Genomic DNA, 17,617 nt, shown 5'->3' with positions numbered 1-17,617 from the left:
AGTTTGTTAAAACCGTTAATGCCGTAAGTTTAAACCGTAAGTTTAATTAATATTAGACTTTGAAAAATCCAATATAAATATTAAGAGCAACAGTTTGAGATGTGAATCTGAATCCATGTATTGGTTCGATATGTTTGATATGATTAGGAATTTAGTATAGTGGTATAAATTTCACCCCAAAAAAATCACAACATAATTACAGATATATCATTTAGAATTGAAATGGCTGGTGATAATAATAGCAAGGAGATATTATATGGAAATTCATCATCATTATGGCCTTTTCATCACTAGGCAAACCTTTGACTGAATAGTACTCATTTACCATGACAAAAGACAAACAAACTTAAGTAGACCGGCTTTGAGAGATAGAGATAGATCCTTGCACGTGGTCTGCACACCTGGCAAAGTTGACATAAGCCCTGACAGTCCAGCAGTGTTTTTTTTTTCTTAGAATAACAAGACTTGGGGGCACACCACTTTTTTTCATACCTCCCCAGTGACATCAGAATTAGGCATACAGATTTTAAAAATCCAGGAGAAGAAATGACAACAAAAATAGTGACATCAGTAGTCTTGGCAATATTGCTGGTGAAAGGATGGTTTTAGCAATATATTCCTACCGTTAAATATGTGCGTCAACACTCCTGTTCCATTGAATGTTAACAGATTATCTCAGCAATAGTTAATTAGAACTGCGTGCTTGAAATTCACACTCAAATGTTTTGCTTTTTTCCCCTAGCAAGGATATACACACGTGGATAACATTGTTGGTACTGCTCTCTTCATGAAAGAAAAACCCACAATGATCACAGAAATAACTTGAATCTGACAAAAGTGATAATAAATTAATCAGTGTCAATGAACAGAATTATTCCAATAAAAAACATAAAACAGGCCTTGACAAAAATGATGATACTCATAGAAAAGATTGAAAATAATTTGATCATAGGGACGTTCAAACAAGATGTGTCCTCTAAGTAGCGTCACAGGTGTCTTCAAACTTGTAATCAGTCAGTCGGCCTATTTAAGTGGTGACAAGTAATCACTGTGCTGTTTGGTGACATGGTGTGTACCACACTAAACATGGACCAGAGGACGTGAAGGAGAGAGTGGCTTTAGGAGATTAGAAAAAAAATTATAGACGCGCACGTTACAGGTAAAGGCTGTAAGACCATCTACAAGCAGCTTGAGTCCAAAGTGGACTTTATGGGAGATGACCTAGGAGGACAGAGAGATTGGTGTTAACTGTTTGTTGCAGTCTGATTTAAAAATAAATAAAATAATAATAATAATTTAAAAAAAAAAAAAAAAAAAAAAACATTTCACCAAATTTCATCTGGTTATCTCTGGTTTTAACTTTGTTTGTGTAAATGTTCACGTTTTCTTTGATTTGTAACCCCACCAGGTGATGCTTTCCCATGGACAATTAGCCTGAGTCACTTTAGTGTGTACACTCTGCTGGGGCAGCAGCGCAGTCTGAGCCTTCTCAAACCAATGGGGTGTACCTCCACGCTGGCAGTCACGTCACATAAGCCGCCAAACTGTTCAGAAGGAAGGCAGTCTTTTGTTGTCTGCCTTCATGTTGATCTGCAGCCCGTCCGAGTCACGTGCTCCAACCCTCAGGTGAGTCATAAATCTCACAAATCTCTGAATTAGCCAGCTACATCCCTTGTTTTATTTCCATTGAATATGTACTGTACATCTTACCTGAAGACTGAAAAAATGAGCCTGCCTCCTGACAACGGTTTACAGTTTGCTTAACAATTCATATCTTTTCAAGTTGTAATTACCATTATTACCATATTTAATGTAAACAATAAAGAAGGTTCATCCTGAGAGAAAACCACAACCAGAGTTTATATCTACTCAATCTTGCAGTGCAGGTATCCCTGACTATAGTGCTCAGGTTACAGAGAGAGCTACACTGTGCTGATGCTCCAATCATGAACAGCTAATAGTTGACAGAAAGTCCTTTAAAAGCTTGAATATATCTCATGTGAAATTCATGAGTTTAAGCCATGTAAATATTATATCAGCTCTAAATGCAGCTTGTAATAATATGCTTAATATGATAAATAATAATGAATATAAATGACAATTATCTGTTAGTGTATGTTTAGCATGATGGAAATGTTTTTTTTTTGATTGAATGTTTTCATTTATTTTCATGTGTATAGGGTCCACCAATACCATATGCCTTTACTTGAACTCAGACTCGAAAAAAACACTTTAAACACCAATACCACTTTACCAGCCTGACATATAACTTTCAGACAGGTGGAGTAGTAGCCATGTCAGCTGTGTGGAGCTACTTTAAGTTAAAGACGGATGACAACACTTTGTTAGTCAACTGCAAATTATGCGCTGTAAAATGTATGATGAGCTCGGGCAGCTCCAAGTCTCTCGGACTCCGTCGCTGGCTCGGCTGCAAAGCGGTCCCATCACAAAGTGGCTGTTGCATGGCACGTCGAGTAAAGAGACGTAAGCGATGATATGATAAAGTGTCATTTCAGTTCTCCTGTCACGGTTTTATTTTATAATTTGTGGTATTCTCCAGAAGATTTACATGATTAAAAGCATTTAAAAACAAAGAAAAAAAACAGCTTATAAACATATAAAACAGAGAAAAAAAATTAAAGTACAATTAAAATAGCGTACAGTGCAAGAAATATCATTTAAAAGTAGAAATGCTCTAAAAAGCATGAGAAAAAAGAAGAATGTTTTTTTCTAGACTTAAAAACATTCACACCTTGGGGCTGACGTCACTTCTGTTGGCAACTTATTCCATTTGTGTGCAGCATAATACCTAAATGCTGCTGCACCATGTTTGCTTTGGACTCTGTGCGCCACGATTTGACCTGAGTCTGTCGATCTTTGAGCCCTACTGGGTTTATATTCCATTCGCATTTCTTTCATGTATTCAGGACTTAAACCATATAGTGATTTATAGACCAGTAGCAGAACTTTAAAATATATTCTAAAGCTGACTGGAAGCCAGTGTAAAGACTTTAGAATTGGAGTAATATGCTTTGACCTCTTTGTTCTGGTCAGAACCCGAGCTGCAGCTGTTTAATGCTCTTTTTGGGGAGTCCCTTCAGAAGACAATTACAATAGTCAGGTCTACTTGAGATAAAACCATGGATGAGCTTCTCCTGGTCTGCTTGACACATGCAGCCTTCACTCTGGATATGTTCTTCAGATGGTAGAAGGCAGTTTTAGTAATTGATTTGATATGATTGTTGAAAGTCAGGTCGGAATCTAGCAGAACACCAAGGTTTCGGACTTGGTCTTTGGTTTTTGTAGAGAGGGACTCCAGGTATTTGCTAACAGCAATCCTTTTTCTTTATTGCCAAAAAAATTTTTCTCAATTTGTGGTTTAGTTGAAGAAAATCTTGGCTCATCCAGTTATTACACCTCAATTGAAATGTAGTCATCTGGAGACACTGCTAGATATAACTGTGTGTCATCTGCATAGCTATGATAATCAAAATTAAAGTTCTGAATAATTTGACCCATGGGTAGCATATACAGGCTGAACAGGAGGGTTCCAAGAACTGACCCTTGAGGGACCCCATAGGCCATTGCCATTCGATGAGATTGAGCACTTCCAATGGTTACAACATAACTTCCTCCCCAGTTAGGAACTGAACCATTTAAGGACGATTCCATGTAGTTCATGGATTGTTCCATTTTAGTTAGTAGTTAATTATCACATTTTAATCGTGATCTTGATTTTGGCTGTTAAGATTAAATTAACCTGATAGTCGGCAATTTTTACATGCAGCCTATGCTGCATATGAATTTGAATCACTTTCTCAACCAGCAGTCAGGCAACCACCAGGTGGCAAACACATGGTTAAGGCTTTATTAAGCTGCCTAAATAACAGGTGAGCGACGCCCAGCGCACTCTGCAGAGGTAGCCTCAGTCAATCTCCGTGGAATTATGAGCTTGTGTCATGGCGAGAGAAGCAAGGTGAGGAGCTTCATGGTGAGGAGCTTCATGGTGAGGAGTTAGTGCCTCGAAAAGGGATCAACATGTTTTCTGGACATGTTTTTATTCAAGGCATGTTACCTTAAACAAGATGTAAAGAGTGCAGCAGAGTTGTCTACCTCACACAGTAACAGAGCTGCCAAATGTTACGGAAAGTCTGTATTTTGTTACGGAAATCACTGAACGTTGACTTGTTACGGCCGTAACACTGATTGTTCCGGATATTAGGGGGGGGGGAAAAAACAGCGTCTTACATTACTGCCACGTCCACATTGAACAGCTGCTTGGTGCACGCTATTTTATTACACCCCCTGGCTGCCGAGCCATAGAGGCGAAAGTTCTCTTTGCGTCCGGTGTCAATGCATTCATTGTAAGTCATTGATCATCGACTCCATAGTAGCGAATAATATACACATCTTACCATGCTTCTTACAAGTGTCACGAAGGGGGAACGAGGGGGTTGCTAATGACTAAATGCTAATTGCTAAGCTTGGCGGCACAGTGGCCGACTGGTTAGAGCGTCAGCCTCACAGTTCTGAGGACCCGGGTTCAATTCCCGGCCCCACCTGTGTGGAGTTTGCATGTTCTACCCGTGCCTGCGTGGGTTTTCTCCGGGCACTCCGGTTTCCTCCCACATACCAAAAAAAAAAAACATGCATTAATTGGAGACTCTAAATTGCCCGTAGGCATGACTGTGAGTGCGAATGGTTGTTTGTTTCTATGTGCCCTGCGATTGGCTGGCAACCAGTTCAGGGTGTACCTCGCCTCCTGCCCGATGACAGCTGGGATAGGCTCCAGCACGCCCGCGACCCTAGTGAGGAGAAGCGGCTCAGAAAATGGATGGATGGATAATTGCTAAGCTATCGTTACAAACAGTCGCAAATCATCGAAAAAAAGTGGTTTGGTGAAACAATACACTTGTCACATAGGTCTGGCTGGAACCGTGTTTTTGCGGAGAGTAACCAACTTTGAACAACAAAATAACACACCAATTAATATGTTTAGAGATATAAATATAATATAATACAAGTCCACACAGGACGCTGTGTCTGAACCAGAAATGAATTAGTATGTCACTGCACACGTCACTTAAGAATGTGGGCAAGTTTAATGTATATAATTATTATTAAATATATGTAATATAAGATAACCTTTATTGGTCACACAATGGGGAAATTTGCATAGTTTCAGCGGCATTCGTGGATATAGGAAATATAAATATGTAATATAAATAGCATGCAAGAGAAGACACAATTGCATTTCTTCTTCTTACATGTACTTCTTTTACGTGTACAAGAAGTACTGTACATTGCACAAAATAGAAAACAAAGCTATTGTCTAAACATCCATCCATCCATTTTCTGAGCCGCTTCTCCTCACTAGGGTCGTGGGCGTGCTGGAGCCTATCCCAGCTATCATCGGGCAGGAGGCGGGGTACACCCTGAACTGGTTGCCAGCCAATCGCAAGGCACATACAAACAAACAACCATTCGCACTCACATTCACACCTACGGACAATTTAGAGTTTTCGATTAACCTACCTCGCATGTTTTTGGGTTATGGGAGGAAACCGGAGTGCCCGGAGAAAACCCACGCAGGCACGGGGAGAACATGCAAACTCCACACAGATTGAACCCCGGTCCTCAGAACTGTGAGGCTGATGCTCTAACCAGTCGGCCACCGTGCCGCCTTGTCTATACATAAACTATCCAATTCAATCTATCAGCATGTTATTTGTTTGTTTTCAAAATAGAGTGCAGAGTTTTTATTTTGACGTTTGAGATCTGATTGATGTGCTTGATTAGACTTGCGTTTGTTCATTTATTTATTTATTAGTTTATTTGATACCAGGGTTGAAATCAGAATTGGTGAATTTATATACAGACAGATATTTTTGAGAATGGAATGTCGAAATCTCATATAGTAGTATTTTGCCTCAGGCTGCAACTGCGTCCACCATTAAAAGGTTAATGTAATAAAAACATTTAAATGACAAATATTGAAGCTATCATTTAGTCCCGATTATGATTGTGTCTGTCGCACGGAAATGTTCTTGGTAAAATTTTGAAAATATGGAAATTCAGACAAATTTGGATAAATAGTTCTGGAAGTGAATTTTGATCGGTTGGCAGCTCTGCGGTAATACAACTAATCTATTCAACCATCTGAAACAATGGCAGAAAACATTACCAGATCAAAGTACTGGACAAGAAATAAAGTGTGTGAATCCCTCGCACAATTTTTTTCTCCAAAGTGGCATGAACTACACTGTATGAACAATGACTGCGGTCAGGCCAGCCTCCAGTCGAAAAGAAGCCAGCCGCTTTGTGAATGTGAAAAGTAAACAAGAATGTGACACTAATGACAGACGTCTGTGTGAACCAATCAGCGTTTGTCAGCACAGACCACACCGTCAAGAGTTGCTGGTAGGCTGAAGAAGACCCTAGGAAATAAATAATCCTTGGGGAACGTTCGGCACCCTGGTAGTTTTTCTCGGTAGAAACACAGGGAACTTCCTATGTACCAGGGTAGATAGGGAAGTTGCAGAAAAGGTTCCTGCAGTGGAAAAGAGCCTTTTACAAACTACTATCTCATATTAGCTGTTTTGACTGGGGACTCACAAAATGGGAAAGTTGCTAACATTGCACAACAAGAAGCGCTATTGATAAGGTCGCTAGTCATTTTTTTTTCTTTAAATGGTTGCTAAAAATGGCAACAAAGTCACTAAGTTGGCAATTCTGAACACAAGTTGTTGCTCTTGCTTGCTTGTACTGGTGACACGTGCAAATCAAAATAAAAGCACCACTGTCAAAATAAAATGTTCCATTATTTTGTTTTTACTTTTTATTTTGACTTCATATAGACTGCAAGGGCCGGTCAGAGACTGTGGACGGGCCGGATGAATCCAGCGGGCCATGCTTTGCCCAGATTGTGTTAATGGCTACATTTAAGTGAAATGTGTAGCAAGACTAAAAAAAAAAAACATGCAGTTGGATGTTAAAACTAATAAGTTGTTACTCTAAAATGTGTTATATTTGGCTTGTTCCAGAAAGGTTTGTTTCGTGTCTTTGAACAATATTTGATTAAAATAAAACCAATTTTTATCACAATTGCAAGATCTAATGACATTATCAAGTATTGGTATTCGGTATCAGTGAGTACTCAAATGTAAGTACTTGTGCTTGGTGTGAAATACAGTACGTTTTATTGGTGCACCCCGAAGTTCCTTTTCAGTGACAAAAATTTGTGTCATACAGTATTTATTTGATTTATTTATTAAGTTTCAAATTTGATTAATGTTTTAAAAGAATCCCACCACCATTAAATATTTGATATTTGTTTTTATTGTGGGGTCTTGCATGGTTGTTGCGGTTTACAATTTCTGATGTCCAAAACTAAATAGGGTTGCTAATTTAATTTTTTATGGTGAGAATAACAAATGTTGCATTGTTTTTGGTGCTTGTACCCAACATTTATTTGTATGTTTGCATTTCTATTAGCAATAAAGTATATTACTAATAATCTTGATGTGAACTTCATCTCCACTCCTCACTTTTTTAAATCTGATTTTATCCAGAAAGTTATTTTTTTGTTAGGCGTAGAGGGGGTCCGGTTTGGTGGCCTCAGTATTGCATCTCTGCTTTTTGCAGATGATGTGGTTCTGTTGGCTTCATCAAGCCGTGACCTCCAACTCTCATTGGAGCAGTTTGCAGCCGAGTGTGAAGCGGCTGGGATGAGAATCAGCACCTCCAAATCTGAGACCATGGTCCTCAGTCGGAAAAGGGTGGCGTGCCTTCTCCAGGTCGGGGATGAGATCCTGCCCCAAGTGGAGGAGTTCAAGTATCTTGTTCATGAGTGAGGGAAGAATGGAACGGGAGATCGACAGGCGTATCGGTACAGCGTCTGCAGTGATGCGGACTTTGTATCGATCCGTTGTGGTAAAGAAGGAGCTAAGCCAAAAGGCGAAGCTCTCGATTTACCGGTTGATCTACGTTCCTACCCTCACCTATGGTCATGAGCTCTGGGTCGTGACCGAAAGAACGAGATCCCGGATACAAGCGGCCGAAATGAGTTTCCTCCGCAGGGTGTCCGGGCTCTCCCTTAGAGATAGGGTGAGAAGCTCGGTCATCCGGGAGGATCTCAGAGTAGAGCCGTTGTTCCTTCACATCGACAGGAGCCAGATGAGGTGGCTGATTCGAATGCCTCCCGGACACCTCCCCGGTGAGGTGTTCCGGGCACGTCCCACCGGGAGGAGACCCCGGGGACGACCCAGGACACGCTGGAGAGACTACGTCTCTCGGCTGGCCTGGGAACGCCTCGGGATCCCCCCGGGAGAGATGGATGAAGTGGCTGGGGAGAGAGAAGTCTGAGCGTCCTTGCTAAAGCTACTGCCCCGCAACCCAACCTCGGATAAGCGGTAGAAGATGGATGGATGGACTTCTTTTTTTAATCCCTTTTGTTATTATAAAATGAAATTACTTTGCCTCATTTGTGGTCAGATTTAAGGAATCCATTGGATTATTTGTGATGCACATTATCGAATATGATGTTATTATACTGTACTTTTGGTGAGGGCATGTTTTTTTAGAAAGGAGCACTTTTACGGTATCTCCCAGTTAGTTGACTGTGTTGTTTATGGTTATATTCATCAAATTTACAGGTACAAATTGAATTAGCTGGATGAAATTAGGCTTTCTGTAAACACTTTATTGGGGCAACCTTTTGAGTGGTCACAAAGTCTCAGACCGCAGTGATGAGCCGTGGTGATATTGGGAAAATTGGTACCAGAAGCAAATGATAGTACGTCATTTGTTGTTGGTGGTGTAAAACTTCCCCAGATATTTGAAGAGCTGGTCTGGGAAACTTCCTTTTTGCCCTTTTAATGTGTAATTCCTTTTGAAATGGTGTGTCTAAATCTGGCAGTGCTGGGTACGGCTATTTTGATTATATGTTGAGTCATTACTAATACTAAGACCCAATGAATCTCTTTCCTACTTCTTTTCTCTGCTCATAATGATGAGTCAAACCATGCAGCAGCTTTGTAAGTGCTGCCAGGGTAAACCCACCCTTTCAAAACAAAACAGACCTCCCACTCCCCTCAAAGTATTGGAAGAGTGAAACCATTTTGTATGTATATGTTTATATGAAAACATATATACATACACACACACACACACACCGTGTGTATCACAATCCTCTTCTGGATTATCCAAATGCACTTTCCATACACTGATCCTTGTAAAGGAAAGAATGAATGGGGCCATGTATCCTGAGATTTTGGGTGAAAACCTCCTTCCATCAGCAAGGGCATTGAAGATGAAACGTGGCTGGGTCTTTCAGCATGACAATGATCCAAAACACACCGCCCGGGCAATGAAGGAGTGGCTTCGTAAGAAGCATTTCAAGGTCCTGGAGTGGCCTAACCACTCTCCAGATCTCAACCCCATAGAAAAACTTCGGAGGGAGTTGAAAGTCTGTGTTGCCCAGCGACAGCCCCAAAACATCACTGCTCTAGAGATCATCTGCATGGAGGAATGGACCAAAATACCAGCAACAGTGTGTGAAAACCTTGTGAAGACTTGTAAAAAAACGTTTGACCGCTGTCATTGCCAACAAAGGGTATATAACAAAGTATTGAGATTAAATTTTATTATTGACCAAATACTTATTTTCCACCAATAAATTCTTTAAAAAAAAAATTTTCCTCTCATTTTGTCTCTCGTAGGTGAGGTATACCTATGTTGAAAATTACAGGCCTCTCTCATCTTTTTACGTGGGAGAACTTGCACAATTGGTGGCTGACTAAATACTTTTTTGCCCCACTGTGTGTGTGTGTTTATGTGTGTACATATATATACACGCACACACTGAACAAAAATATATAAATGCAACAGTTTTGTTTTTGCTCCCATTTTTCGTGAGCTGGATTCCAAGATCTAAAACATTTTCTACATACACAAAAGGCCATTTCCCTCAAATATTGTTCACAAATCTGTGTTAATCTATGTTAGTGATTTTTTCTCCTTTGTTGAGATAATCCAACCCACCTCACAGTTGTGGCATAGCAAGATGCTTATTAGACAGCATGATTATTGCACAAGTGTGCCATAGGCTGGCCACAATAAAAGGCCATTCTGAAATGTGCAGTTTTATCACACAGCAAAATGTCACAGATGTCGCAAGTTATGAGGGAGCATGCAGTTGGCATGCTGACTGCAGGAATGTCCGCCAGAGCTGTTGCCTGTGAATTGAATGTTCATTTCTCTACCATAAGCCGTCTCCAAAGGCGTTTCAGACAATTTGGCAGTACATCCAACTGGCCTCACAACCGCAGACCACGTGTAACCACACCAGCCCAGGACCTCCACATCCAGCATGTTCACCTCCAAGATTGTCTGAGACCAGCCACCTGGACAGCTGCTGCAACAATCGGTTTGCATAACCACAGAATTTCTGTACAAACTGTCAGAAACCGTCTCAGGGAAGCTCATCTGCATGCTCGTCGTCCTCATCGGGGTCTCGACCTGACTGGAGTTCGTTGTCGTAACCGACTTGAGTGGGCGAATGCTCCCATTCGATGGCGTCTGGCACGTTGGAAAGGTGTTCTTTTCACGGATGAATCCCGGTTTTCACTGTTCAGGGCAGATGGCAGACAGCGTGTGTAGCGTTGTGTGGGTGGGCGGTTTGCTGATGTCAACGTTGTGGATCGGGTGACCCATGGTGGCGGTGGGGTTATGGTATGGGCAGATGTCTGTTATGGGCAACGGACACAGGTCCATTTTATTGATGGCATTTTGAATGCACAGAAATACCGTGACGAGATCCTGAGGCCCATTGTTGTGCCGTTCATCCACGACCATCACCTCATGTTGCAGCATGATAATCCACGGTTCCATGTTGCAAGGATCTGTAAACAATTCCTGGAAACTGAAAACATCCCAGTTCTTGCATGGCCAGCATACTCCCTGGACATGTCACCCATTGAGCACATTTGGGATGCTCTGGATGGGCGTATACGACAGCGTGTTCCAGTTTCTGCCAATATCCAGAAAGTTCGCACAGCCATTGAAGAGTGGACCAACATTCCACAGGTCACAATCAACAACCTGATCAACTCTATGCGAAGGGGATGTGTTGCACTGCGTTAGGCAAATGGTGGTCACACAAGATACTGACTGGTTTTCTGTCACCCCAGACCGCCACAATAAAGCAAAACTGCATATTTCAGAGTGGCCTTTTATTGTGGCCAGCCTATGGCACACCTGTGCAATAATCATGCTGTCTATTCAGCATATTGAGATGCCACACCTGTGAGGTGGGATGGATTATCTTGACAATGGAGAAATGCTCACTAACACAGATTTAGACAGATTTGTGAACAATATTTGAGGGAAATGGCCTTTTGTGTATGTAGAAAAAGTTTTAGATCTTTGAAAATGGGAGCAAAAACAAAAGCGTTTATATTTTTGTTCAGTACATATATACATATATATGTATATTTGTATATATGTACAACCCCAATTCCAATGAAGTTGGGACGTTGTGTTAAACATAAATAAAAACAGAATACAATGATTTACAAATCATGTTCAACCTATATTTAATTGAATACACTACAAAGACAAGATATTTAATGTTCAAACTGATAAACTTGATTGTTTTTAGCAAATAATCATTAACTTGGGAGGAGTTCCGTGAGCCCATGGAAAACGACTTCTGGACGGCTTCGAGGAAATTCTGGTCCACCAGCTGGCGTCTCAGGAGGGGGAAGCAGTGCAACATCAACCCTGTGTATAGTGGGAATGGGGCGCTGCTGACCTCGACTCACGATGTGAGTCGGGGTAGGGAGAATACTTCGAAGACCTCCTCAATTCCACCAACACGCCTTCCCATGAGGAAGAGTCTGGGTTCTCTAAGGCGGGCTCTATCTCCGGGGTTGAGGTCACCGAGGTGGTTAAAAAGCTCCTCGGTGACAAGGCCCCGGGGGTGGGTGAGATTCGCCCGGAGTTCCTAAAGGCTCTGGATGTTGTTGGGCTGTCCTGGTTGACACGCCTCTGCAACATTGCGTGGACATCGGGGACAGTGCCTCTGGATTGGCAGACTGGGGTGGTGGTTCCCCTTTTTTTAAGAAGGGGGACCGGAGGGTGTGTTCCAACTACAGGGGGATCACACTCCTCAGTCTCCCTGGTAGGGTCTATTCAGGGGTGCTGGAGAGCAGGGTCCGGCGGGAAGTCGAATCTCAGATTCAGGAGGAGCAGTGTGATTTTCGTCCTGGCCGTGGAACAGTGGACCGACTCTTCACCCTTGACAGGGTCTTCGAGGGTGCATGAGAGTTCGCCCAACCAGTCTACATGTGTTTTGTGGACTTGGAGAAGGCGTTCGACCGTGTCCCTCGGGGAGTCCTGTGGGGGGTGCTTTGGGTGTATGGGGTACCGAACCCCCTGATATGGGCTATTCGGTCCCTGTACGACCAGTCTCAGAGTTTGGTCCACATTGCTGGCAGTAAGTCGGACTCGTTTCTGGTGAGGGTTGGACTCCGCCAAGGCTGCCCTTTGTCACCGATTCTGTTCATAACCTTTATGGACAGAGTTTCAAGGCGCAGCCGAGGGGTAGAGAGGCCCGGTTTGGTGGCCTCCGTGTTGCATTTGCAGATGTTCTGTTTAATTCATCAAGCCGTGATATCCAACTCTCACTGGAGCGGTTTGCAGCCGAGTGTGAAGCGTCTGCAGTGATGCTGACTTTGTATCGGTCCGTTGTGGTGAAGAAAGGAGCTAAGCCAAAAAGCGAAGCTCTGAGTTTATAGGTCGATCTACATTCCTACCCTCACCTATGGTCACGAAAGAACAAGAACCCGGATACAAGCAGCCGAAATGAGTTTTCTCGGCAGGGTGTCTGGGCTCTCCCTTAGAGATAGGGTGAGAAGCTCGGTCATCCGCAAGGGGCTCAGAGTAGAGCCGCTGCACCTCCACATTGAGAGTAGCCAGATGAGGTGGCACGGGCATCTGATTAGGATGCCTCCTGGACTCCTCCCTGGTGAGGTGTTCCCGGCACGTCCCACCGGGAGGAGACCCCAGGGACGACCCAGGACACGCTGGAAAGATTATGTCTCCCAGCTGGCCTGGGAATGCCTCGGGCCCCCCACCCCCTCTCCCGGAAGAGCTGAATGAAGTGGCTGGGGAAAGGAAAGTCTGGGCTTCCTTGCTAAAGCTACTGCCCCCGTCATCCAACCTCAGATAAGCGAAAGAAAATGGATGGATGGATAGATGGATGGATCTAGAACATTACTACGGGACAGTTATTGCACAAATATACTATGTAATAGGATTTTAAAAATAATAATACTATTGGCATACTGTTCAATTTCACAGCATACATAATTATTACTCTATTATCATTAATAAATGGTTTTATTATTTGTTATTTTAAAGTATTTATTGCATCAACCTTGTAATGCCGGATGCATTTGCAGCCAAATGTCTTCTCTTTTGCATGCTCCTTTTGTATTTCCTGTATCCACTATTGCTGCTGAACTGATGCAAATTTCCCAATTGTGGGACTTATAAAGGTTGTCTTGGATTTTAAAGATTCATTATATTAAAACATTCACTGCCAGCCATTTCCTGAGCAGGGAAACCCTAGACTTAGTTAATGTACTTTTAAATTATAGGTTCATAGTCTCAAGTGACGTTGCAGAGGTGACATACTAATTTGTTTCCAGTCGCTGTTATGGCTGTTTACCATCAAATAGTAGGGTATTTACCTCTATAAACACTTCCTAATTTGCCCACTATTTTACTCTTCTAAGTTGGCTTGTCTCCACTATAACGCAGCTCTCAGACAGACCGATGTGATAAGTGTACTATACCACCCAATCACATATTTTGGTGTTTTGCAACAAGCATTCCCCTCACCCGGACAGCGGAATGTGTTTATCTTACCAGTAGTTTGTTGAGTGAATGTGTTATTTAACATATGCTTATTTCACATTTATGGTTGGTTGATTGGTACGATGACACTATGTCATTGTCCAACTGTGAGTGTGTCATAAAGGTGTGTGTAATAAAGTGACCTCCCAGTCAATTCAACTGGATAGTCAGCAAAGCTCTATAGGGCATTGCTTGTTAATAGTGAATGATTCTTCCCTCTGAGGTGTGCACACACGTGTGCGCCGGCAATCACTGTGTTCAACAGGTGACATGTATGTGACATGTTATTTCGGTAGTTCTACTTTGGTGAAATAGTCTTTCAGTCCGAAATTGAAAATGCCCTTTTGGTCTATTTTCGACCAAAACATTTTGGTGGTTGAAATTTCTGCGCATCACTAATTGTGAGTCCATGTTAGCATGTGTGTTCTCGTCTCTTTGTGTCCCAACCTGCCTGTAGGTTAGACAATAGTTGCTGAACAATACCCACTCTCCTTCAAAAATGGGACGATAACCAGGAGATAGATAGGGACCTAAGGCAGTCAGTCAATGACAGATGAACGACAAGAGATAAAGATGATGGACAGTGTAGAGATGACTAAAATATGAAGACATGGTATGTACAATATGGGAATTGGCTTTAGGTGGGGCACTAACATTTTCATGGTAGAAATAGAGATTACAGTCAACACTTTGCTCAGAGTAGTGGTAATTTATTGCCCATGAACAGCCATTCTCTAGCTCTTTTCTCTAGGTCTTGTGTTTTGTTTGATTTACTGGCCTCAGACTCAGACAATGGTGCATGGTGTAAGGTCTCTGCTGCCTGAGGCACAGTCCACTTGCTTGGGTATGGCTGACAGCTGTTGGCTCTGTCCCTGTGTGGCTGCTGGACTAGCGTTAGCAGGTCTTCCTAGACATGTTTGAAATAACCCAGCTGTAATGAATTGCGCTGATTTTCATTTATTTATAGAAAAAATTCCCTCTAATGTATGTGCTAACAGGCCAGCATGTGTGGGCGAATGAGCAGATGAGAACAATAAAATTGTGTTTGGAGTTGTTTAAAGTTATTTTGTGTGTTCTCATATATCTGTGCACCTTCTACTTTCGAAGGACCAGCAGTAGTAGTGTGGAGTTATAGAGGTGTATGGTAGGCTTCAGAAGCGAAACATTTGAAATCCACAACTGAGCTCATGGTGAAAGGGGGTTGCTTTTTTAGAGCTCCCTCTTCTCTAAATAAGTCTTCGCTGAATGCATGAATAACTGAAAGCATCACATCACGTCCCCCTGCTTTTCCCGTCATGATTTCCACTCGTGTTTTTGGCTTTGTTGTTGTTTAAAGTTAGGGCCTCAAGTGAGCACATGATAAATTGCTCTGAACTTTTTGACGCCAAGCCTTCAGTTTTTCCTTACTGTGGTGAGTTTTTTAAAGGGAAAATTATGAGACAACAGAAGTTTCCTCTGTGGCTAATTCTTTGGGATTTTTGTTGTTAGAGATAAAGAAAAAAACCTGAATCGTGAGGCACGTGTGTTAGCATGCGGTGCATTTCAAATTAATGTACATTGAGAAAAATCAAGATTTTCATTGGAGTTTTGGAATTTCAAGTCAGACAAAAACAATCAGTGTTGAAGAGAGTATTGGGATGGATTGTGGTCCATCTCTGGCTGCTTGTCTCTTTACTCTCACTCTTCAAGGTTTGACAAGATTTAGTGTCACGCAACTACCAAACTGTCAAGCCAAATCAGTGGTAACGGCCTCAAACGACATGGGAACTTCCTAAAGCAGCTGTTGGAGTAGATTTTTTCCAAAATACATTTGAATCTGCTTTCAAATGTTAAGATGTGTGGTATGTTTTGTAGGTTTATCTTTTAAGTTACTCAACTGGAACAGCGTTCCGCATGTACTGAAGACATATGCAGCTTTGAAAAACATGTATTAATCAGCATAATAATAAAACCATGTTAACAGCACAGTGTGAATTCCAGAAAACTGCTACCTAGTCACGGTTTACTATTGACAAATTCATTGTTTTTTTCTGTGGAACCTATTTGCTGAAAAATTCAAATATTCGCAGGTCTCAACAAATTTTGTGGTGTTTTCTGTCATGCTTGAAATGTTTATATGTTTTAGGATCATAGTTTGTGATATATTGACAGTTTAAACTATTAATATCGGCAGTTATGAAACAATTTAGAGGGGGGTGTCCATTAGTCGTGGGTTTCTGCTATTTGCATCAGGTTCAGTCCCTACCCCACACAAATAGCAGGGCTTTACAGTATTTGATTTGTATTCTTTCTCCATGTTTTTGGGTATGCTTTTTTTTCTTACTTTCTTTGGTCACTCTTCAGGTGCAGCTGTTGTACAAGCTCCTTCTCAGCTGGTTGTCTACATGGGCTCGTCTCCAGAAACATGGCATCTTACCTCAGTCTGCCAGTAACGCAGAGCACCCTGCTGGTGCTGCTCCATCCTCTTCAGTACACAGCAGCGCTGGAACAGCTTTGCCCGATACCAGCACCTATAGCCCCTCTGCAGATGTGGGATCCCCGACTGAGGTTTGTTTAAATTGTACAGCTGAAGTGTTTATAAGGGTCGATTCTCTGTTAAGCAAGTATATTAGAAATGTACCTGTCAAAGACAACTTTTACATTGCACCCCAATTTATTGTAAGCACCTTGTATCGCCTACGTTTAATTACTTTCAGTGAATACATCTTGCCAAAATGAAACCATGCTATGTGCAATGCATTTAAACATACTAGATAAGACTTTGTTCTATGCATATTTATGCTCTTGATTTATTATTTAACCACACAGTTTTTTTTAAAATTTAGAATAGCTAAGTATATGATTGGATTCCAAATAAACATTTGATATACAATGCTGCAGGTTTATGCACTATCGAGTTACGAGAAAAAGTATGTGAATCCTTAGTTGTCTGCAAAAATTGGTAATGTGATTTGACCTAGCATGTAAGTCACACTAATAGACAAACACCATGTTCTTGAACTAATACCGCACAAACAATTATATTTTTCCGTTTTTTTTACTGAACACAACATTTATACATCACAATGCAGGGTGGGAAAAAGTATGTGAACCTTTGGATTTGATCATGGTTTTAGCCTCCTTTCGCAGCAATAACCTCAACTAAACATTTCTTGTAGTTCCAGATCAAACCTGGACAACAATCAGGAATAATTATAGACTATTCCTTTTTAGGAAACTGTTTCTGTTCAGCAATATTCCTGGCATGTCTTGTGTGAATTACTCTGATGGTCTTTCCAAAGCATCCAAAAGCCAGTTGAGGTCAGGACTCTGATTGGGCTACTCCAGAAGGCGTCTTTTCCTCTTTTGAAGCCATTCAGTTGTTGATTTGCTTCTTTGTCATTGTCTTGTTCTGTGTCACACATTTTCTGTTAAGCTTCAATTGGCAGACAGATGGTCTTAAGTTGTCTTTCAAAATGTCTTTAATGTTTTCTGTCTATGACAGCAATACGTCCAGGCCCTGAGGTAGTCAAGCAGTCTCAAACAAATGGTGCCGACTCCACCATACTAAACAGTTGGGACGAGGTTGCAATGGTGCAGTTTTTTTCTCCAGACACAGGTTTTGTGTTCCTTCCAAACAACTCCACTTTGGGTTCATATGTTCACACAATAGTTTGCCAGTAGTGTTGTGGAACACCCATGCATTCTTTTGCAAACT

At 41.7% G+C, this 17,617-nt stretch overlaps 1 protein-coding gene across 7 annotated transcripts in view; it reads left to right on the top strand.

Moving 5' to 3' along the window:
* Positions 1–17,617, top strand: part of LOC133479384 (intermembrane lipid transfer protein VPS13B-like) — a 489,205-nt gene that overhangs the window by 243,341 nt on the left and 228,247 nt on the right. For 6 of the 7 annotated variants that reach the window (XR_009788936.1, XM_061776308.1, XM_061776310.1 and 3 more), the window contains 2 exons: positions 1,409–1,626; positions 16,264–16,467. Coding sequence is in view for 6 of the 7 variants with exons in the window: in XM_061776308.1 (XP_061632292.1) it covers positions 1,409–1,626; positions 16,264–16,467 (422 nt within the window). In the remaining variant the exon portion in view is untranslated. Of the gene's footprint in view, positions 1–1,408; positions 1,627–6,857; positions 7,525–16,263; positions 16,468–17,617 lie in introns of those variants that run through there. The other variant, XM_061776313.1, reaches the window with a different exon arrangement.

The sequence above is a fragment of the Phyllopteryx taeniolatus genome, chromosome 6 (assembly GCF_024500385.1).
Source record: "Phyllopteryx taeniolatus isolate TA_2022b chromosome 6, UOR_Ptae_1.2, whole genome shotgun sequence".
NCBI classification, from domain to species: Eukaryota; Metazoa; Chordata; class Actinopteri; order Syngnathiformes; family Syngnathidae; genus Phyllopteryx; species Phyllopteryx taeniolatus.
This window is presented reverse-complemented; position numbering and strand designations above follow the sequence as displayed.